Source organism: Gorilla gorilla, chromosome 2 (genome assembly GCF_029281585.2).
Source record: "Gorilla gorilla gorilla isolate KB3781 chromosome 2, NHGRI_mGorGor1-v2.1_pri, whole genome shotgun sequence".
Classification (NCBI taxonomy): Eukaryota; Metazoa; Chordata; class Mammalia; order Primates; family Hominidae; genus Gorilla; species Gorilla gorilla.
In genome coordinates this window covers 47521424-47546131 of record NC_086017.1, presented here as the reverse complement: position 1 = coordinate 47546131, position 24708 = coordinate 47521424, and the positions used below count along the sequence as shown (strand labels likewise).

The window sequence follows — 24708 nt, the reverse complement described above, 5'->3', positions numbered from 1 at the left end:
CTAAATAAGGCTCCAGGTATAAGTGCACACAGCAAGGGCCTTGTACTTGATTTCCTAAATTATCTCATAAGATAAGAAAAGAGAGGCTAACGTTTCCTCCCCAGCCAGACACTGTCCACCAGGTGTGTTTGAACACCTCTCACCCCACACATACTTTTGCACAAGGTTTTCAATAAGACAGGATAATACAGAAGAAAACTCAATAAGCTTGAAGAGTTTGAGGAAACCATGATTTTCTTCTAAAAAGAGTTTCAGAAGCCTAGAATGCATTTTCCCCCCACAAATTGCAAAAATAAAACATAACACTGAAAAAGAAGTTTTGCAAATTCAACAGGTCACTTCAGGACACGGTCTAACCTTTGATGAGTCCCCTCTCCTTTCCCGTTGGGGTTAACCTTGGAGAAGAAGCCTGAGACAGACAGATAAGGCCAGACTTCTCCACTGGTCAGTGAGAAGGGTGAATTAGTTGTTTTTCCCACACATACTTCAAACTAGATGGTTTTCACATGTGTTCTGCCATGGTGCCCTCTTTGAAAAGAGTATTTACCCAGAAGCTGATACCCATAAGAGTAGGGTTGATCTGGGTCAAACAACATTGGAGGGCAGGAGCCTTTTCCTCTAACACCCCTTTCCCCTCCTGCTGAGCCAAACTGCTGCCCTGACTCCAAGTGTGCAATCTGAAATCCCCCAGTTTGCACGGTCTCGGGAGCCTGTCTGGTTCTGACGTCTGGAGTGACTCTTCTCCCTCTCCTCTTCTACTCTCCCAACCCCTTAGCCTTCCATTCCTTCTGCAGAGACGTTTAAATATAATAATGAAAATAAACCTTAGAGCTGTAAATAATGGCATGTTAAGCCAGCTGGGCACCTCAGCCGGGAAACTATTACCTAATGTCCAGGCTGTGCAAACAGTGGATTTCCATAGCATGAGCTATATTCCTATATGCATGCATTGAGGGGTGTGGGGTGGGAGGAGCCGTAGTGACGATTTCCAGCACAATGGAGACCCGAAGTGTATGGCTTCAACATAGTTAAAAATTACCATTAGATTAAAATAGCTCACTTTTCACTTGAAAGACAACAAAGTAAGACTTCTCAACAAAGCCGACACCTTTTCTTTCACCAGCTGTATTTCCTCCATCTTGTCTTTTGAAAAGTAGTCACTACAAACATACCGTGGTATAGATATGTCACTGCAAATCACACATCATGCTCTCTTGCCCGTGGGGAATTCCCAGAGGGATTACAGAACAGATTTCTTTTAATTTTATAGCTCTGCTGAATCTGCTAGTGAAGAAGCTCTGATATGATGCCCAATTTTTGCCAAAGGAACTAGCCTTGTGTTCTTCCAGAAGGGCTCTTTCAACTATTTACTATTTACTAAGCATCCACTATAGGCTAGGTACTCTGCCAGGTGTTGCGGATCAATAGCAAATAAGATAAAATAGATCCCTTCCCTCACTGGGCTTCCATTCTAGAGAGGTAAATAACAAGTAGACGAAATAACATGTTCTGTTAGATGTCATGAAGGAATCAAATAGGCAGCTAAGGCCATGCACAGTGGCTCATGCCTGTAATCCCAGCACTTAGGGAGGCTGAGGCAGGAGGATTCCTTGAGCCTAGGAGTTCAAGACCAGCCTGAGCAATATGGGAAAACCCTGTGTCCAGAAAAAAAAATTTTTTTTTTAAATAGCCAGGCCTGGTGGCACACACCAGTGGTCCCAGCTACTTGGGAGGCTGAGGTGGGAGGATCACTTGAGCCTGGAAAGTCGAGGCTGCAGTGAGCCATGATCACACCACTGCACTCCAGCCTAAGTGACAGAATGAGACCCTGTCTCAAAACAAAGAAAGGCAGCTGAGTCAGGAAATACAGGGTAGTGGGAGAATGGTTCTCTGAGGAGGCAACATTTAGGCTGAGACCTAAAAAATGAAGAGCTGGCCAAGGGAAAAGCATGGCAAAGTGCTTTCTAGATGAGGTATCAGCATATGCAAAGGGCCTGAGGCAGGCAGAGGCCTGGTAAGTTTGAGGGTGGTGGGAATGCAGTATGCGGGTGGCGCTGGAGAGGCAGGAGCCCCATTGTACAGGCTCTCGTGGGCCTTAGCATGTGTCTGGATTTTCTTCTGAGGGGGAAGGGAGCTCCTCAGCGGGAGGAGGTTATGCAGGGATGTGACCTGGTCTAGGTGACAAATGATGGTGGCCTGGCCTAGGGAATGGCAGCAGAGATGGAGCAAAGAGAAGGGACTCGTGCTATCTGGGCTCATGGTGGTGCGGCTGGCTCCCGAGTTCTGGTTATATGGGTCCTCCCCAGATCTTCTCCCTCTGCGACAGACTAACAGGCATCTTTGGGCCTGACACGTGAGGGCCAGAAACCCTAAAGATCCAGAGAGGTTCATCTGAGAGCCTGCCAGAACCCTTAGACCAGTGTTCTCCAACCTTTATGGCACCAGGGACCAGTTTTGTGGAAGATAATTTTTCCATGAATGGGTGGTGGAGGGGGCTGGATGGTTTTGGCACAATCTAGATCCCTCACATGTGTAGGGTTCATGTTCCTGTGAGAATCTAATGCTCATCTGACAGGAGGGGCGCTCAGGCGGTAACACTCACTGGCCCGCTGCCCACCTCACGCTGTGTGGCCGGACTGGTACTGATCCAGGAGTTGGGGACTCCTGCCTAAGATGGTGCCATTGCATCCCACTGGGGAGCCCACCCACGGGCCTGCAGAGACGGGACCCCCCTCAGAGGAAAGGATGTGGAAAGGCAGCAGAGCACCTGCTTCCTCAGAGCCCAGGTCAGACCTGCTCCCATGACGGCCTCATCCTCTCCTCACAACACCAGGAAGCTGGCTTCCCAGGAAGGCAACAGCAGGATCCAGTGCTGCCTCATCATTTCCGGGCTTCTCACATTTCCCTCATGTAATCCCACAACCACCCAGAGGCAGGCAGAGCAGCCGATCGCACCCCCACTGACAGGTGAGGAAACAGGCTCTAAAGGGTGAGTGCTCTGGGCCAGGGCCCTGATCTCACTGCACAGCCTGTGCTCCTTCCCCAGAGAGCCCAGGGAGGAAAGAAGCCCCGGGGTTCTGGAGGTGTGGGCTGTATTGTGTGTCTATTATTTTCTATTGCTGCAGTAATAAGTTACCGGAGTTCAGCTGCTCAAAATAACACAAATCTATTATCTCACAGTTCTGTAAGTCAGAGGTCGATGGGTTGTCTGGGTCTGCTCCAGGTTCTACAGACCGAAATCAAGGTGTCAGCTGGTCTGGACGATTATCTAGAGGCCCTGGGGGAGAATCCACTTCCAGCTTTGTTCGGGTTGTTGGAAGCACCTGGTTCTGTGTGGTTGTAGGACTGAGGCCCCGTTTCCTTGCAGACAGTCACCTGGAAGCCTCTCCCAGCCCCTTAAGGTTGTCCACATTCTCGTCACATCACACACTCCATCTTCAACATCAGCAAAGGCATGCTTCAAGTCTCTCTGACCTCCTATTCCACCTCATTCCTCCCACCTCCAGCTGGAGGAAGTTTGCTGCTATTAAGGGCTCGTGTGACTAGATTGGACCCACCTGGAAAATCCAGGCTCCTCTCCCCATTTGGAAGTCCATCACCTTAATTACAACTGCAAAGTCCCTTTTGCCATGTAACATACCCAAATCACAGGCTCCAGAAATTAGGGCATGGACATCTTTGGGGGGCCATTCTGCCTACCGCAGTGAAAGACCTGGAAGCCCTGCTGTAGCCAGGTCTCTTTGGGGGCCTGCTGATGAAGCGTGAGAAGAGTTATAATTTTCAGAGCCCTATTCTGTGTACAGGGATTGAAGACAGGGCCTCTGTCATCACCATTGGTATGCTCAGCTGAGGAGGAGGGATAAAGGACCTTCAGGTGACCTGTCCAAGGACAGCATTGCTCCCTTCCCAGCACACGGACCAGCCAGGACTTCCCATGATTGTTTCATTTAGTTCCATACCCTCTGTTTCAGCAGCTGAGACCAACTAGCAATTAATTAGGAGTCAACTCTCTGGGGGTATCACACAGACTCTCCAGGGACTCACCTGCAAAGGCCCCTGCAACAAGCTCTTTCTTAACTGGCCTCCCCATGCCCAGGCACACCAATCTCCCTGAGGCACATCTACGATCTCCCCAAACTGCAAAAGATGCCATGGTCTGTCCACCGTAGAATCACATCCAACTCCTCAGCCAGTGAACAAGTGGCTTCAGACTGCATGACTGAATCTCCAGTCCAGATGGCCTCTCCCCTTTCCCTCACTAGATATTCAGCCACGTGAGAGACCTTTAGCATCCATCAGCCCCTCCATTCCCTGAGGACCCAAATCCTACTTCACCCTTAAGGCTCTGGCCAATTCTCCCTTTCTCCATAGAACACCTACTTCTCCTCAGCCAGAAGTGGCCTCTGCAGTGAAATTCTTACACATTAATCTAAATCTCACTTTGTAAATTATTCCTGGACTGTCTGTGAATCCACTGAAGGCAGCAATGATTTATTTTTTCGTCGAGGTCTTACATAAAATAGACACACAATTGAATTGCTTCCAGCTTTATAGTCTTTTAAAATACTCCTCTGGTTAATGAAAAAAAGGTTGTCTTTTTCCTGCTATCAAATATGCCCCCCTTTCTGATGAGACAGATGCAGGTCTTTGCTTTCCTTAAATTTTGAAGGTGCAGTGTGTGCCCATCAGGCTGTACGTCCTACGGAGGCTTGTAGCATTCAAGCTCCACCGTCCCCAGAGCGCCCAGAATCCCAATCCAATCTCAGCATTAGCAGCAATCCCACGATTCACTCACCAGAGCCTAGTGCCAAAGCCCTATCCTGGAACCCATCTTCTCCCAGGACTATGTACCCTACAGAGGGAAGGCTTGGTCTCCTGCCTGTCCTGCACATTCCTAACTCATAGCAAAAAGCCTCAGATTAATCAGTAAGCCTGTACTTAACATGTACTAGTCACTGTCTCCATGTTACACACACAGTCTGTGCAGCGATTCCACTTTAATTAGGCCATCAGTGGGGGCAGACCCCAACTCTAAAAGGTCATCATGATTTGATCCACCCTTCTGTATAGTACTGGGTACCAACATGGGCTCAGTGAAGAGATCAAGGCATTTAAAGTAGCGGAACCCTAATGTTATCTGGCAACATGACCTAGAGAGTTCTGATGAATTTATTCCTTCCTATGAAAGAGGTGAGATGCTCTGTGTCAAACTGTTGTGTATATATACACAGGTTAAAGATCAGCTCTGCTTCCTGCAGTGGGCCTCACTCTCAGAATCTTTCTTCCCCCTCAAACTGAGCCAACATCTGGAAGATTATCTTTTTTTTTTTTTTTTCCATAATCAGGAAAAGGACAATAAGAAAGAACTGCTCTCCCAGAACTTTTCTCAGGCTCCTGGACAATCTTCCCAATCTAAGAACAATTTTTTCTTTTATTTTAATTTCAACCAAAGAATCACATGGTTAGAAAAATAATAACCCCCTGCCACATACCTCGCCATACTGAGTCCTCCTCTCCAGGGGCAACCATTATTACCCATTGTTACCCATGTCCGTTTATGTTTCTTTTGATGATTATTTCCATATCTCTAGAAAACATGCTGATACTACTACTCGTTGATTTATCAGATCTAGATATTATTTTACAAAATTCCTTCCATGATAGACAGGAATTTATCTCACATAATGATCCCCACTCCTTCACCTCCATAATTTTGATGGGCAAATTATTAGTTTAACTCCTCTACTGTATCAGTTCTCATACTTTAGCTGCATGAGAATCACCCAGCCATCTTGTTAAAACACGGATTGCTGGCCAGGCACGGTGGCTCACACCTGTAATCCCAACACTTTGGGAGGCCAAGGTGGACAGATCACCTGAGGTCAGGAGTTCAAGACCAGCCTGGCCAACATAGTGAAAACTTGTCTCTACTAAAAATACAAAAATTGGCCAGGCATAGTGGCGTGCACCTGTAATCCTAGCTACTCAGGAGGCTGAGGCAGGAGAATCACTTGAACCTGGGAGGTGGAGGTTACAGTGGGCCGAGTTCCTGTCACTGCACTCCAGCCTGTGTGACAGAGGATTCTTTGTCTCAAAACACAAAAACAAAAATAAAAACAAAAACATAGTTTGCTGGGGCCCACCCCATCAACTTCTGATTCAGTGGGTCTGGGATGGGCCCAAGAATTTTCTCAAATTGTCCCTCTTTGCAGATGACATGATTGTATATCTAGAAAACCCCTTCGTCTCAGCCCCAAATCTCCTCAAGCTGATAAGCAACTTCAGCAAACTCTCAGGGTACAAAATCAATGTACAAAAATCACAAGCATTCTTATACACCAATAATAGACAAACAGAGAGCCAAATCATGAGTGAACTCCCATTCACAATTGCTTCAAAGAGAATAAAATACCTAGGAATCCAACTTACAAGGGATGTGAAGGACCTCCTCAAGGAGAACTACAAACCACTGCTCAGTGAAATAAAAGAGGATACAAACAAACGGAAGAACATTCCATGCTCATAGGTAGGAAGAATCAATATCGTGAAAATGGCCATACTGCCCAAGGTGATTTATAGATTCAATGCCATTCCCATCAAGCTACCAATGACTTTCTTCACAGAATTGGAAAAAACTACTTTCAAGTTCATATGGAACCAAAAAAGAGCCTGCATCGCCAAGTCAATCCTAAGCCAAAAGAACAAAGCCAGAGGCATCACGCTACCTGACTTCAAACTATACTACAAGGCTACAGTAACCAAAACAGCATGGTACTGGTACCAAAACAGAGATATAGACCAATGGAACAGAACAGAGCCCTCAGAAATAATGCCGCATATCTACAACTATCTGATCTTTGACAAACTTGACAAAAACAAGCAATGGGGAAAGGATTTCCTATTTAATAAATGGTGCTGGGAAAACTGGCTAGCCATATGTAGAAAGCTGAAACTGGATCCCTTCCTTACACCTTATACAAAAATTAATTCAAGATGGATTAAAGACTTAAATGTTAGACCTAAAACCATAAAAACCCTAGAAGAAAACCTAGGCAATGCCATTCAGGACATAGGCATGGGCAAGGACTTCATGTCTAAATCACCAAAAGCAATGGCAACAAAAGCCAAAATTGACAAATGGGATCTAATTAAACTAAAGAGCTTCTGCACAGCAAAAGAAACTACCATCACAGTGAACAGGCAACCTACAAAATGGGAGAAAATTTTTGCAACCTACTCATCTGACAAAGGGCTAATATCCAGAATCTACAATGAACTCAAACAAATTTACAAGAAAAAAACAAACAACCCCATCAAAAAGTGGGTGAAGGATATGAACATACACTTCTCAAAAGAAGACATTTATGCAGCCAAAAAACACATGAAAAAATGCTCATCATCACTGGCCATCAGAGAAATGCAAACCAAAACCACAATGAGATACCATCTCACACCAGTTAGAATGGCGATCATTAAAAAGTCAGGAAACAACAGGTGCTGGAGAGGATGTGGAGAAATAGGAACACTTTTACACTGTTGGTGGGACTGTCAACTAGTTCAACCATTGTGGAAGTCAGTGTGGCGATTCCTCAGGGATCTAGAACCAGAAATGCCATTTGACCCAGCCATCCCATTACTGGGTATATACCCAAAGGATTATAAATCATGCTGCTATAAAGACACATGCACATGTATGTTTATAGCAGCACTATTCACAATAACAAAGCCTTGGAACCAACCTAAATGTCCAACAACGATAGACTGGATTAAGCAAATGTGGCACATATACACCATGGAATACTATGCAGCCATAAAAAATAATGACTTCATGTCCTTTGTAGGGACATGGATGAAACTGGAAACCATCATTCTCAGCAAACTATTGCAAGGACAAAAAAACCAAACACCGCATGTTCTCACTTATAGGTGGGAATTGAACAGTGAGAACACATGGACACAGGAAGGGGAACATCACACACAGGTGGCGGTTGTGGGGTGGGGGGAGGGGGGTGGGATAGCATTAGGAGATATACCTAATGCTAAATGACTAGTTAATGGGTGCAGCACACCAACATGGCACATGTATACATATGTAACAAACCTGCATGTTGTGCACATGTACCCTAAAACTTAAAGTATAATAATAATAAAATTTAGAAAAAAAGAGAAGGAAATAAGAAATTTTAGAAAAAAATAAAATAAAATAAAATAAAAAGAATTTTCATTTCTCACAAAATCCCAAGAGAGGTTGATGCTGCTGGTTCAGGAATCACACTTTAGGAAGTGTTGCTCTACTGATGACCTCTGCAATTTTAAGCCAACAGTGATTTCCTGTTTCATCAAGTTTTGCAATCTCTTGACTCATCAATTTAAAAGATTAAGATATTAAGAAAACTTATCTTATTCTACTTTTACCTTTATATAATCAAGTTTAATGACATTTGCATTTTATGCTATCACCATAGCTCTGATTTTGGCTTAATTATAAATATTGAAAACCAATAAATAGTGCTAATTTTATTATGGTTCACGATTATTGCTCACAGTTGAGCCAAGACAAGTGTCATGATTATACATCCTCCTCTACAGCTGCAAAGTTAAAGTCCAGGAATATTCAACTTCTACCTCAGATAGAATATTTCTAGGATCAACATTCTTCTTTATACTCTTCTACTTACTCAAAATCCTACCACATTTTAAGTTTTTGTATGCTGTGTTTCCATTTTCTTTGTCTTAAGAAATTCTTAAATTTCCCTTTGAATTATTTCATTAGCCCAATGGTCATTCAGGAACATGTTATTTAATTTCCATGTATTTGTGAATTTTCTGAAGTTCCTCCTGTTAATGATTTCAAGTTTTATACCATTGTGGTCAGAAAAGATACTTGATATTTCAAGGCTAAATTTATTAAGATTTATTTTGTGGCCTACTATGTGATCCATCCTGGAGAGTGTTCCATGTGCAGTTGAGAAGAATGTGTATTCTGTCGCTGTTGGATGGACTGTTGTGTATATGTCTGTTAGACGTATTTATTCTAGAGTGTAGTTTAAGTCTGATGTTTCCTTATTGATTTTCTGTCTGGATGATCTGTCCATTGCAGAAAGTGCGGTACTGAAATTCCCTAATATTAATGTACTGCAATCTATCTCTCTCATAAGATCTATTAATATTTGCTTTATATATTTAGTTTATCTGGTGTTGGGTGCATATATATTTACAATTGTTATGTCCTCTTGCTGAACTGATCCCTTTATCATTGTATAATGATCTTCTTTGTCTGTTTTTACAGTTTTTGACTTAAAGTCTATTTTTGACTTAAAGTCTACTCCTGCTCTGTGTTGGTTTCCATTTGCAAAGAATTTTTTTCATCCCTTTGCTTTCATTTTATGTGTGTCCTTACAGGTGAAGTGAGTTTCTTATAAGCAGCATATAGTTAGGTCTTGTTTTTTGTTTTTTGTTTTTTTTTTAAATCCATTTAACCACTCCATGTCTTTTGATTGGAGAGTTTAATCCATTTACATTTAAGATAATTACTGATAAGTAAGGACTTACTACTGCAATTTTGTTGTTTTCTAGTTGTTTTGTAGATCCTTTGTTTCATTCTTCCTTTCTTGCTATCTTCCTTTGTGGTCAAGTGATTTTCTCTAGTGGTATGGTTTGGTTCTTTGTTTTTTTATTTTTATTTTTGTATTACTATAGGTTTTTGCCTTGTTACCATGAGGCTTACAAAAAACATCTGATAGTTATAATTGGTTATTTTATCACATTTTAATTTGTTTTATATTTTAACCATGATATAGAGACAGTCTCCAACTTATAATGGTTCAACCTATGATTTTTTGACTTCACAATGGTGTGAAGGTAGTATGCATTCAGTAGAAACCATATTTCAAATTTTTTATTTCAAAAGCTTTTCCCAGGGTAGCAATATGTGGTACAATACTTCCTGTGATGCTGGGCAGTGGGAGTGAGCTGCAGGTCCCAGTCAGTTATAGGATTAGGAGGGTAAACAACTGATAGCTTTCTACAGAACACCATGCCTGCTAAGCCATCAACGAGTGTCAATACCCCAGTGGCTTCCACCAGCTATTCTTGAGACTCATCAGAAGAGAGAGAAATGGATGACCCTGTTACACTAGTAGCCCCATAATCCAGCAGTTAATTTTAGTTCAAATATTCTTTAGGTCCAGTGTGCTTTCAGCTGTGTGTGTTAATGGTGAGTACCCATACAACCATTTTGTTTTTCATTTTCAGTATAGTGTTCAATACATTACATGAGATATTCAACACTTTATTGTAAAATAAGCTTTGTGTTAGATGACTTTTGCCCAACTGTAGGCTAATGTAAGTGTTCTGAACACATTTAAGATAGGCTAGGCAATGATATTCAGCAGGTTAGGTGTATTAAATACATTTTCAACTGACAATATTTTTAATTCATGATGGGTTTATTGGGACATAACCCCATCGTGAGTCAAGGAGAATCTGTACAGGTAATTATCTTATTTCTGTTTTTCTGAGAGGTCTTGATTGCTTTTATTTTTTTCTTACCCATAAAAGAAACATATTCAATCTGTACTATATACTGAATATTTGCCATTTGCTCATCATTCTATTGCTTAGCTTCATTCTTCTGGAAGTTAATTGATCTCCTCTTCTCAATTGACTTGGCTGCTTTTTAGACTTGCTGCAGTTATCATCCTGGGATTTCTTGTCATTAGACTTTTGAGAGTTAGTTCCAGAGTTTCTTGTATCCCACATCTTGCTCCTTCTGGTTGTCATTTTTGTTTTGTTGAAGTACAAGATAATTTCCTTGGAAGAGTTACTAGGGAGGTAAACTTTCTGGGTTCTTGCTTATCTGAAAAGTGACTTTATTTTTACCACATACTTTGATTGTGTGGCTGAAAACAAAATTCTAATTTCAAAATCATTTTCCCTCAGAACATTGAAGCCTTTATTTCATCATAGTTTAGTTTCTAATCTTGCTTATAAAAAGTCTAATGGACTACTCAGTCTGACTCTCATTCTGTTGTAAGCTGACTTACCCTCCATGATCAACATTCCTGCATTCTTTGCCCTTGAAACATTTAGAATTTTCCCTTTGTCTTTGAAGCACTGACATTTCAAAATGATGTGTCTATGATAATTGTGGTTTATTTTGATTGTAAATTGTTTACACCAATTTTAAAAAATAGTCTCCCTCTTTAACTCTGAAACATGCTATTCTATTATCACATAATTTTCTCCCCCTTCTTTCTCTTTTCTTATTACTGGTATTCTTACTTTCTAGTATTCTTATTACTTGGAGATATAGGACCCCGTAAATTTATTCTTTAGCTTTCTTTTCTACTTGTCTTTTAGCACTTCCATTGGGAAATTATTTACCATTATCTTCTAATACTTCCACTGAGTTTTTGGTGCTGCAAATATATTTTTAATTTTTAAGAACACTTCCCTTGCCTTTCATTCCTCCCTTTTAAAAGGAACAGAATCCCATCCATTAGAAAATGAAAAGAATGGAATATATTCCTAAATCTCCTTGGGTCTACTGCATAGACATTAAGGTGTTGCATTTTTAAAATTTTTTAAAATAATCTCTTATATTCCCTAAATCATTTGTTTCCTTTTAAGTTAGTTATTCTCCTGGTTTATTTTAGCCTTTCCTTTCATGCACCAAATATTCCTCAATCTTGGGTTTCCTTGGTTGTCCATTCATATTTCAAACTAAGGTAAAAGGACTGAGTAGAAAATCTGTGAAAGTGTTTGGGTGGATTGTGGGAGAGAAAGCTAGCTCTTACATTGGTGACTTCAAATGCCAGAAGTAAGGCTTTCTTTTCTCTGAGAACAAGGCCGCCCACACTATCTTAAACAGTTTATTTAACACTTTAGAGAAGACGATGCCTGGTTGCTTGCTATTCTGCATGCCTGAAGCATGTAGGGTTGGGGACAATGGTGAAAAGTCAACTCTAACCCTTCTTCATACCAACCTTCACATTTCACTGACCTGCCTCAATACCACCACCACTTTCAGTCCCACTTCTTACTCTGGCCCCCTCAGTAACTGTTGGCCTGGCTGTGGCTGCAGCTTCTCTGTTCCTTGGGTAGGCAGGAAGCCAGCTCTTCCATGTATAGTTCAAGTTCACCCACTAACACTCTTCCATTTACTTCACTCATACCAGAAAATTACTGGACTCTTTTATTAGCTGATGCCCTTTCTTTCACAGTGTTGTCCTCCCTGTTCCGATCTACTCATTTATAATCATTGCAATGGGGTACCAGAAGGCACAGACATCAACATTTGTGCTTAGTTGGCCATCTTGAACCAGAAGTGACCAAGAACATCATTTCGATACTAATCTGTCCCTCCATCTCTGGCTTTGATTGGGCTGCTTAAATCTAAAAATGTCAGTAAAGGTTCCAAGATGCTTTTCACTAAAGAAAGTCCACATCTGTGCCACTGACAGACTTGCAGGAATGAGAGATAGGTTCACTGTGGAAAGTATGTCCAGGCTAGCAAGATGCTGGACAGAGTAGATGACTACCTCACTGGGTCAATTCAGAAACAAATAAGCACAGGGGACCCTGAAATTCTTCCCAGGACCCCGAGTCTGGGTAACTTCCGTAACCCAAGTATGGGTAAGTTTATCAGTCCAGTAAGATTTGACCTTAGAAAGCAGAATAATTCTAGAACGAGAGACCAATTATGTAGGAGTTATCATAATACCATGCTTTACTGTGTCCCCAGGCCAACCTCTTCTCCCCACTTCCCTGTCAGGAGGGGACCTACGTCTGTACTTCCCAGTCAAGGCAGAAGCCATCAGCTTCCTGCCCTGCCTCTTCACCTTATCTTCCACTCTTCTCTAGCCTTCTCCACACCTCAGAGTAAGGCCAGCCCATCTACTCTGCCCACCTGCTTAGACACCACGTGTCCTCCCTCACTCCCCCAGGGCCTGTTCCAAGTATCAATGGCCAGTGGGACTTACAGGCCACTCTCCTGGGGCACTTGTGTTGTGAAAGAAGGTTCGTGTTTTAAATCAAAACCTCTTGGCAGCATTCCCCAGAGGGTGTGTTTTGATGTGTAGTGGGCACTGTGAACTGTGGCCCATCTCCTGGCTGATGTGTGTGTAGGCTGCTTATGGCTCACATCTGCATTCTTCTCTAGAGAACCATCCTCAGCTGAGGGGATCTCCTTTCAAGGAGGGTTACACTTCCCTTCCCCCCCACAGCCAGTCAATGGCTGAATGATATGGGGCACAAAAGGGAAGCCCCTCTTGCCTCAAGGTGAGGACAACTCTTTGGTGTAATTTTTGTTCCAGAGTCCCTCAGCCAGACTTTATCTGAGACCACAACCACGTTGAGCCCCCTGCCTTTCCTTTACAGGTTTTCCCTAAGAGCACAGCATCATTAGACCATGTGTTCCCAATTCCCTTTCTCAGGCTCTGCTTCTAGGGAACCCCACTTAGGATGATGGGAAAGAGGCTTTGGGAGATAATGCGATGCCTTGGTAAAAATCTCAGCACTTATGTGAACACCTGGATGGATATCTCACATCCCAAACACTTCTCTGTGGTTCAGTCTACAACTCTAATCTACAAGGCATGGGTCACAATCTGCTAGTTTTCCCCTACACTTAGAGTGGTCTGAAGCACTGTGAAAGGTGGTTCCACAGCTTTGCCCCAACCCTGCCTAGGAGGCTGGGTTAGCCCACAGTTTTTCCTGATCTTCCACAGGGTTCTGAATCTGTGGTGATCTTGGGTTTCAAGAAAAGATTTGAAACAGACTTGGGATTGCAGATTCCTTGCATATTTCCTGCACTGCACTCAGTGCTGCACGCCTCAGGGCTGGCCAGCGCTGCTGCACAAAATCAGGCACAGGCTCACTCCTACCTCATACGAGTGATACACCCAACATCACACTAAAGCTTCTCTACACAGCAGCACATCCCAGAATCTGATGAGTGTGGACCGCCTGTACTTGCCCCAGTGCTCTGGTTTCCAGGGACTCTTGGGTTGAGCATTCTGTAACTCAACTGCCAATTCAGCAAGCTACCGTTCTTGCTTCTTCACCTCACTCATTCTCCCACCAATAAAACATTCATTAAGCACCTACTATCCACCAATCTAAGCTCTGAAAACAGTCTAGGAACAGAGGCAAGTTCAGGTACCAAGTGGCCAGCCAGTTCACGAACTCGAGGGGATTGTAACTTCTAACAGCTTGAGAATTGTCTGAAAGTGTTTAAGTCCCACAGTAGTCACAAGTAACCCCTAAGATTGTTTATTTTATCATTTTGCAGATCAGAAAAGGGAGACCCAGAGAGGAGGTGTGTCCTGGCTGTGGTCTCCTGAGCAGCCAGGCCCACGGCTCTCTCAACTTTTGGGCCATTATTTCTGCTGTGTGCAGCTGCCACCTTGGGTGCTGAGTATGAGCTTTAAGGTTCTGACCTGATTCTTTTGGGCAATCTTTTGTCCCTTTTTCCAGCGGAGAACTGGTGTCAGAGGCGGCAGTTCCCTCTCCTCCTCTCCAGTCACATGCTCACTGAGGCTGTAGGCTGCTTCAAACACGATCGGGCTGATGACGTCCTGCACCCTCCGCTGAAACAATAAACAAATACGCGCATTAACTACTAATCCTGGCTGACAGTCGTAGAGCATTTCACAGTTTACAAAGACCTTCTACATGAATTGCCTCATATGATCCTCACAGTCACCCTTGTGAGGTAGGGTTTTATGACTTTCATATTTTAAATGAGGTAATTGAGGCCTAGGGCAGCTAGTGTCTTGTCCAAGGTCATTCTGTTGATGGGTGGGGGCTCTCCTTCTCTACCTTGCATGGTGCTAAATCATCTTCTCTTCAGCATATGGAAGACATTACTTTACTCAGCCTCCAAATATTCTTAGAAACCAGTTGGCAAATGGGAGAACATCTGTGCTCACTCTGCTAACCCTTTGCATTCAGTGTTTTGATGACCACATCTCTTTTGCATTGAGATAAATATGGATTTTGTGTTAGGGCAGGGAATCCAAAGACTGAGTGGCCCAGCGTCATCCCAGAATTAGACATCAGTGGAGGCAAGGATGAAATTCTGACTCCTGGCCCTGTGTTCTTTCCTTTGGAATCCAAGAGTCTCAAGCCCCAAGGGAACAGTAGATTGACAGTCACGATGGGAAAGGAAGGGAGGAGAGCAAACATGCCCTGAACATATGAGATGCCAGGTACTGTGCTAGGTGCTGCAGGGAGATGAGAAACACACCCACGCCCTGTGACTGAAGGCTTGTTATCCTCCGTTATACAGAAAAGGAAAGGGGAAATGCAAGGCTCAGTTCCCCAGGGCACATGGCTGGTAAAGATTTTCAGTCAAAGATTTTCAGTCACATCTGTTCAGCCCTGGAGCTCTTGGCTTTTCTACACACAGCATCACTGCCTCCTGGGGACTCTGGCCCCCACAATCTCACAAGTTAGAGTTAGACGCAGGAGTAAAGCTGGTAGGTGGTCCCACATTCTGAGACAGTGAGCTCGGCGGGGGTGCGTGTGGGCTGCTCCAAGGACTTCCAAGTGGAGCAGGGCAAGTCTGAGACGTGTCAAAGGAAAGTGGTGCAAACAGCAGAGTCCCTGGGGAGACAGGAGAGTGGCAGCAGAGAAGAATGAGAAGAGAAGTTGGGCGGGCAGGCTGAGGCCAACCTCAGGGCCACAAGTGCAGAGATGAGGACTTCATACTACTCTCTGTGTGAAGTTTGGGGGCGTTTGGAGCAGAGTAGCACTGTGTTCAAAGAAGCAGAGGTTCTAAAGGCCCCAGGAGGCACACAGGGAGGAATTTGCTCCCACCCCTCCCCGACACCCAGCCCCCTTCCCCAGAGGCAGATGTGCCTGCCAGTTTGGGGGTACTTAGGTATCCATCCAGTCCAAGCATCTGCAGCACATGGTGGCATCTCATGCTGCACTTTGCTTTAGTCACTTAGCATATATTCTGGAAATTGTCTATGTCAGGAACACCTTCTTTTTGATGACATACAGCATGTCACTATATGGATGCCCTTGCTGACCAATGTTTGGGCTCAAAGCTACCTGAACAAGCAAATGGGGAGCAGCCCATCCACAAACTGTAGCAGCATTCACCCAGATTGGTCCTATGAAACTCAGTTCCCTAGGACTGGGGTAAATAAGAGTCTGAAATTAAATAGACTGCATGGGACACCAAGTTAAACAAAGTTAAAGAGGATTTTATTCTGTTTTGTTTGTTGTTTCCGTTTTTACTGCCATTGCCTCCAAGAAGTAAGTGGTGGTAGTCCTAAGTGTACGGGGCCACAGAAGCTTGTGTTTCTTCAGAGTTCCTCGGGGCTGCGGGGGAAGAGGAGGTGAATAGAATGCATGCAGAGACACTGGAGGGCAGATTGGAAATCTCCCACAGCAGCCCCAGAGAGGAGATGGCCATGATGAAGTGGAGTGGCAAGGGCAAGAGAGGCAGATATGGCCATGCCTGTGGCTGCTGAGCTGTGAGGCATGGGAGACCAGGCAAAGGGGACAGATGACTCCCGGGGTGGGAGCCCGAGTGACTGGCAGATGATTTTTACTGGTGTTCAGGAAAGCATTCAGCTGGGAATAGATTCAATCATTCAGCATAAATAAAACACAGGACTTCTCCAAGAGAGTGATAGGGGAGCCTTTGGACAAATTGTTTCCAGAAAACGCCTCTTGAACTCCAGATATCGGGGCAGACCTTTGATACTCATGTCCCTCTGAGAGCAAAGCACACAACCCCAGGATCCAGATCCTCCCTGCCCGCTGACTCTGCTAACCAGAATTTGAAGACTGCCAGCGGTGTGGAGAAGGATGAATGAATGCAATCTTTATGTGTTTAAAAATAAATTCTTCAGTGTTTCCCTAGGGCTGACTATCTTAAGGTTTTGCATTTTAATCCTTAATGATGAAATAAGTCAGTTATGATGTTGTTATTCTAGGGGAGGAGGTGAAGATGGGGGTAGGGAAACAGAAGTCATTTACTATTTCCTGGCTACCAAATGTGTTCCAGAGACTGGGCCAAGCTCTTCACAGACACTGTCTTTCTTAATCCTTACAATATCTGAGCTGGCAGATTATTGACCCCCACCTCCACTTTTTTTTTTTGAGACAGAGTCTTGCTCTGTTTCCCAGAAGTGGGACAATCATAGCTCACTGCAGCCTTGAACTCTTAAGCTCAAGCAATCTTCCTGCCTCAGCCTCCTGAGTAGCTGGGACTACAGTTGGATACTACCATGCCTGGCTAACTTTCATTATTTTATTTCTTTTATTTATTTTTTATTTTGTAGTGATGGGGTCTCACTATGTTGCCCAAGGTGGTCTTGAACTCCTGGCCTCAAGTGATTCTTCTGCCTCATCCTCCCAAAGTGCTGGGATTAAAAGTGTGAGCCACAGCACCAGCCACTGCCCCCGTTTTATAGACAAGATCACAGAGGTGCAGCTCAAATAAATGTCCCTCCATCCCAAAGCTAGCAAGTGAAACCAGAAGCAAAACTACTTTTCTTGCTGTCCATAAAATACTATTTTAAAACCACCCCAACTACATCAGGTTCTGACATCATCCTAAAAAATTACTTGTTTACATAACAGCATATAGGGTGAGGGGAAAAATGTTTCACACACAAGGATGAATGTGAATAAGTGACAAATAATTAAGAAATAGGGGCTTGAAGTAAGGGCTGTTTCTAAATGCAGCCATTCAAGCCATGGTGGCTGAGGAGGGAAACCTGAGTTGTGGCATATCTTATTTTGGATGAGTAATGCGTTTGGACATGTAGGGGTGCGAATCCTGCTTCCTGGCAATGGCTGCCGGAACCTATTTTAATTAAGAAGTCTGAAAAGCAGCTTCTTATTACATGTCCCAGTAGCTCTGGGCAGAAGGGACCCAAACCACACTGAGGCATGGGTGGAGGCAGAGGAGGGTACAGCAATTAGAAACAGGCCAACACCCCCAGAAGGACAGCCCCTTCTTCCCACACTGGGCCTGTTTTATCTGAGCTGCAAAGGAAAAGTAGCAGCACAATTTAGCGGTTTCCTTTTCATTTCTGGATATGCAGCTTCCCTGAGCTCAGCACTGCAATTAAGCAGAGAAACTCCTTAGGATGGAGAAAGAGGCTTACGGCTCTGGCACAGACCATAGTCGCTGACATTTCACTGCTTAAAAAAAAAATAACGCTACAAACTGAAAATTCTAAAATTGAAGTTTCTGCAGTTCTAAAGCATCTAATAAAGTGTCATTCTGACAGACTAAAAGGCAAGAATCTACCTTTTCCTGCTAAAAATCTATGGGAGTCTCCTGTCTCTGAAAACTAAAGGAGTCCCCACAGAGGAGAACACCCAGGCTGGTGGCAGAATTTGCAGCAGCTGAGGTTTTATAGGGAACTTAACATATGCTCCATCTGAAATTTATTGGGTGCTTACTTTATGCCAGGCAATGTGCTGGGCCACAGGGAAACAGAGATGAAAGACCTTCAGGGAATAATGAGTCTCAGGGGAAACAGACAAGAGATGACAACGCAGTGCAACACATACCAGGACAGGGGAGGCTTTGGGGACCCAAAGGTTCAGACTGAGGGCTGGCAGGCTTCCCAGAGGAAATGCCCCTGGGCACAGTCAAAAGACAGTAGGACATCAGGCAGAGAGCAGGGGCAAGGCAGGGGTGGTATAGCCGCATGGAGAGGGCATGGGCTGTCCAGCGGACTGCATCTGACTCCCAAAGGTGGGAAGTCAAGTTGGTGGACAGCAATAGGGTAGAGAAGATTCATGCAGAACCAGATCTCAGGGGACTTTGCAGGTTATGTAATCTTAAAAGCTAGGGAGAGCTGGGAAGTGGGTAGCATGATACTAGAGGCTGTTATAGAAAAGTCCCTCTTGGCTGGGCATGGTGGCTCACGTCTGTAATCCCAGCACCTTAAGAGGCTGAGGAAGGCGGATCACCTGAGGTCAGAAGTTTGAGACCAGCCTGGCCAACATGGTGAAACCCCATCTCTACTAAAAATACAAAAATTAGCCGGGCGTGGTGGAGCACGCCTATAATCCCAGCTACTCAGGAGGCTGAGGCAGGAGAATTGCTTGAACCCAGGAGGGGGAGGTTGCAGTGAGCCGAGATCACACTACTGCACTCCAGCCTGGGTGACAGAGCAAGACTCTGTCTCAAAAATAAATAAATAAAATAAATAAAAATCCCTCTGACAGGGGCAGGGAGGCCAACATGGAGGCAGCAGGAGGCTGTGTTCTAGAAAGGTCCCTGTAGCTGCCGTGTGGCAGTGGACTGATGGGTGCAGGACTGGGGATAAACAGGCTAAGGAGGAGGCTGCCACATGGGTTTAGTGGAAAGAGAGTAAGGGCTTGCACCAGGACCCAGCAGCAGAGATGGAGAAGAGGGGACTCCATCTGCCCAGCCAAAGGAAGACACGCATTTCAATTCGGGAGAAATATCTGAGTGACTTGATTCCCACCCTCACTCTATGACCCGAAGAAAGCTGGACCTGGGAACCCTGGCACCCCTAACTGGCCACCTGACCTAGAAGCCTACCTAATTGCTGCTTGTCTCCATTAAAAAAAAAAAAAAAAAGGAGGGTTTTTTTCTTCTTTAGCTAACCAGCAGCTGCCAGGGTAAATTAAAAGAAAACAGGAAGGGTTTGCCCCACTTTAAATTTGTAAATAAAGCAGAAGGTCAGCAAATAAGCAGTTAGCATTAAGCCAGATAATTAGTTTAGGGAAAATCTTCTAAGTGTTTTAAAAAGAGGATTCACCAAACATGTGATCTTTTTATCCCCTCCATCCTCCATCCTTTCTTACTATTTCTCTGCATCCAACCCTACTTTCACCTATGATAACCTTGTAGACACTCCTAGAAATGAGAAATCTTCAAAAGTGGGATGCCTTTTCCTTTATCTCTATACTTATAATAAATAAGATCACAGTTAAAATGTTATAAGCTACTTTAAAATTTTCATCAGCTTGAAGACTCTTTTAAAAGAAAACAGGATTTTGCATTTCCAGTAATGATAGAGTAACTTACTGAAACCGTCCTCCCACGGACAACTCGAAAAGCTGGACACACACACACACACACACACAGACACACACACACACACATACACACACACACCCCTGTTTAAAATTATCATGGAACTTATGTTTGAAATGCCAGGTTCGTTTAAAAAAATTAAAAATATATAAAGTTATCAGGGAACTAACTATCAAGACAGCCAGGACTTCAGAGTCTAGGGTCCCAAAGAGAAGGAAAGAATGTGGAGGTAACCCCAACATTTATGGGCACTTTTCCCTTGAGGTGTTTCCAGATTTGTAAGCAGTGTGGGATGAGAGGCTATGAAACTGAAAGTGAAGCAGTGGCTAAAAAGCTAAGTTCTTGAGTTTCTAAGCTGAATTTCTGGAAGTCTTATGACTCTGTGAAGATAAAACTTAAGAGCTCAGGGCTAATAAGGCAATGAGGACTTGAGGGGCCAAAATCCCAAACAGAAAGAAGTATATTGAGGTATGCTTACTGTACGCCACAATTGTCCTCAAGGCATCTGCCAATTCTACAGCAGCACGGGGCTGTGAGACTAAGAAACCAGGCAGAGGGCAGTGGTTAAGGTGCTGAGAAGACAAGACATATTTTACTGGAGATTGAACACAGCAGAAAAGACGACCAGTGACCCAGAAGTTGTTTGCTTTTTAATTTATAGGATTGTGAATGAAATCACACTTGGCCTCAGTGTATTCTCTCAATAGGAAATATCCAGATCAAAGCATGGAGAGGAAAAAGGAAGGAAAATTCAGAAATAAACATAACAGACATACAGGACACAGTGCAAGGTATAACATATTTGTAATCAGATAATAAATAATATTTATAATTATAAAATATACCTTGTATAATGACTGACATACTGTAGGCAAGCAATAAATGGTGATCATTACCATTTTTAATGCAATTTTTTTTTTGACAGAGTTTCACTCTTGTTGCCCAGGCTGGAGTGCAGTGGCGCAATCTCAGCTCGTTGCAATCTCTGCCTCCCAGGTTCAAGTGATTCTCCTGCCCCAGCCTCCAGAGTAGCTGGGAATTCAGGCACACACCACCACACCCAGCTAATTTTTTGTATTTTTAGTAGAGACGGGGTTTTCACCATGTTGGCCAGGCTGATCTCAAACTCCTAACCTCAGGTGATCTACCCGCCTTGGCCTCCCAAAATGCTGGGATTGCAGACATAAGCCACTGCGCCTGGCCTTTAATACAATTTTTTAAATGGCAACTATGATATTAAAATCTATAAAAAGCTCCCTATTATGAAATAAATCCTTATTATAAACTGTACCTGTAGCAAGAATCTATTTCCCAGAAAATAAACTGAGGCCAAGTGTAGTTTCATTTACAATCCTATAAATTAAAAAGTAAACAAGGCTGGGCGCGGTGGCTCACACCTGTAATCCCAGCACTTTGGGAGGCCGAGGCAGGTGGATCGTGAGGTCAGAAGATCGAGACCATCCTGGCTAACACGGTGAAACCCTATCTCTACTAAAAAATACAAAAAAATTAGCCAGGCCTGGTGGCAGGCGCCTGTAGTCCCAGCTGCTTGGGAGGCTGAGGCAGGAGAATGGTGTGAACCTGGGAGGTTGAGCTTGCAGTAAGCCAGAAAAAAAAAAAAAGTAAACAACAAAAATTTAAATTAAAGCCAAAGAAGAAAATTCTAAAATAATTTTAAAGAAAACTTTATGACAAGCACAGCTGACTACAACAGTCTTCTAAGACAGAACTTCAACCAGAAAGGGAGAGACAATGCTTGAACTGTTTGAACTAGTTCAGTTATAAATACTGACTTGACAGAGCTCCAAAAACCAGCTGAATTCAAAGAACTCCAGAAATTCTGTCATGAGAGCAGGAAATAAGTGGTGAGAAAATCAGTGTATCTTGTTTCTGAAAATTTTTCAATCAGATTAGAGATTTTAATATGACTATATATTAGTTTATAAGCAATTGCACATATAGTAATGGATATCATCATTAGTCTGAAATGTATAACCCTTTGGCAAGCATCAGTGCTCAGGAGGGTCAAGAAAGCACCAATTACTCTTCAATTAACATATTTGCAAAAATTATTCATCTATGAAAATCACATAACCCCACTGATGCTTTTTTTCTCTTCAAAGGTAAAACAATATGTAGCTGGATATTTGGGAATGGTTTGATTTTGCATTGAAAAGTCTGTGTGTGTGTCGAGGGCCGGGGTGGTAACTCTGGCTGTAGGAACTGGATCTCAGCTCTGTCTTGAGCTCCCTGGGTCTCCTGGACAATACTGAACATGCTCTTGTCCAAAAGCGTGGAATATAGCAGCAGTGGCCAGGTACCGGCATCCAGGCAGGGCCAGGAATGGCAGGTCTGTGGGTATGGGGGAACAATGAAAGAGTGCATGGACATTTTGTTAATTCTCTGGAGGAACCTCAATTGGTGTATTAGTCTGTTCTCATGCTGCTGATAAAGACATACCCAAAACTGGGTAATTTATAAAGTAAAAGAGGTTTAACGGACTGACAGTTCCATATGGCTGGGGAGGCCTCACAACCATGGTGGAAGGCAAAAGGCACATCTTACATGGCAGCAGACAAGAGAGAATGAGAGCCAAGTGAAAGGAGTTTCCCCTTATAAAAGCATCAGACCTCATGAGACTTATTCACTACCACAAGAACAGTATGGGGAAAATCACCCCCATGATTCAATTATCTCCCACCAGGTCCCTCCCACAGCATGTGGGAATTATAAGAGCTAAAATTCAAGATGAGATTTGGGTGGGGACACAGCCAAACCATATAATTTGCCTTCTGCCAACACTTGGTTGCTGTGTGCCTTATGCCTGGCATCATGAGGCACAGGGAAGGTGGGAAGAGAAAAATAGGAGGAGTGTGAGCAAAAAACTGTGGTGCAGAGAAGAAGGTGCCCTTACAAGAATGGTGGCAACCCAATGAGGGAAGAATAGCTTCTGACCCAGAGTGGGTAGAAGTGCAAGTGTCAAGAATCCTTGGAGAGGGGTGACCCTGGGAGTTCCTCAGGCTGATGGGGCACCTTCTCAGTTGGTGAAGATACTATGGAGGTCTAATAAACACTAGACATCTGAGGAAGAGAGGTGACAGGACCAGGCAAAGCGACGACTTTGATGTCAGCCAGTTCAAGGTCAGAGGGGGTCCAAGCTCCATTTCTTGCAAACTGCAACCTTGGCCACTTTACTTACTCTCTCTGAGCTTGTTTTCTCAGATATAAAATGGGATGACAGAATCAACCTTGCATGCTTGTTGTGAAGATTAGAGAAATGGACGTCAAGCACCTTGGAGAGCTCCTGACACTCTAAAAAAGCCAGTTGCCCCTACAACACCACCACCACCACCACCTGAGAAAGGTCTGTGGGGCAAGATCACGGGGGAGGGGCAGGGAGGGACTATGGACAGGGAAGGAGAGCAGGCTGGAACCAGGTCACGGGACCTCAGTGCCCTAGCCGCTACAGGCATTGCTTATGCCCACAACTTTCTCAGGAGAACTGCCCCTGGGTGACAGGAGCCATCTCCTCCAGCAAAGCCTGCAAGTGACGCCCTGTGACAGGCAGAATCCTAAAATGATGCCAGTGACCCACGCCCCTATATAATCCTCTCCCTTTGAGGGTAGAAAGGACTGGACATATGATGGTTCTCACTCCTGTCATGTTACATTAAATGGCAAAGGTGAGGGGAGTTTGCAGATGTAATTAAAGTTCTGAATCAGCTGAACTGAGTGAATCAGAAAGGATGGCGTGAATTGGCCTACTCAAGTGACCCCTTTCACAGGGAGGAACAGCTTCTGACCCAGAGTGGGTTGGAGTGCAAGTGTCAAGAATCCTTGGAGAGCAGTGAGCTAAGAGACTGGAAGGCTGAGCTAAGAGACTGTAAGGCTGAGCTAAGAGACTAGAAGCAGCAAAAAGAGTCTTCTGCTAGTCTTGAAGAAGCAAGTCACCCTGGGCTCCACAGCTGCAGGAGTGAATTCCACCAACGGCCATGCGAGCCCGACCCCAAGCCGCATAAAAGATCTGGCTGGCACCTTGAGTACAGCCTTGTGAAACGCTAAGCAGGCCATGCTCAGACTCCTAACTGATAGAAACTGTGAGATAGTAACTTTACGCTGTTTTAAGCTGCTAAATTTGTAATTTTTGAAGAGGCCTAGAAAACTAATACCTGCCCCATTTCCTGGCTGGCAGATGCAGCAGGATAACACCCCATCCGCCTTGCTGCTGGGTGGGATAAGCTCTGCTCCAGAGCTTCTGCACGGGATCAGGCTGAGGCTAGACTTTTCCTGAGACCACATCCTTACTCAACATTTTTTCCCTGTCCCTTTCTGTTTTCCTCACTTCTGAGAGCACTCCCCCAATAAATCTCTGGCAAAAATCCCCATCTCAGATTCTGCTTCTGAAATGCAAGATACCATGTAATAAATTCCATACTTAATTTGTGGGCTTAAAATTCCTAAAGAGGTGAGAAGAGCTGGATACAGTGCTAGGGTCACCCTAGCACTCCAGGGTGATGTGGACCAGGCAGATCCATATCAGTAGTGGAGAGGCATGGGGAGTTACATGCAGAGTCTCATTTTGACCCTTCCTTGCCATTAAGTTCAACTTGGAGTTTTACTTTGTCCTTTCAAAATTTATTCTTAAAAATAACAGCGAAGAC

At 44.0% G+C, this 24708-nt stretch overlaps 1 protein-coding gene across 1 annotated transcript in view; it reads right to left on the bottom strand.

Moving 5' to 3' along the window:
- The window catches only part of ITGA9 (integrin subunit alpha 9), a 371697-nt gene that overhangs the window by 180230 nt on the left and 166759 nt on the right, over nt 1-24708 (bottom strand). The window contains exon 16 of the mRNA XM_004033838.5: nt 14442-14591. Coding sequence (XP_004033886.5) covers nt 14442-14591 — 150 coding nt within the window. The remainder of the gene's footprint in view (nt 1-14441; nt 14592-24708) is intronic.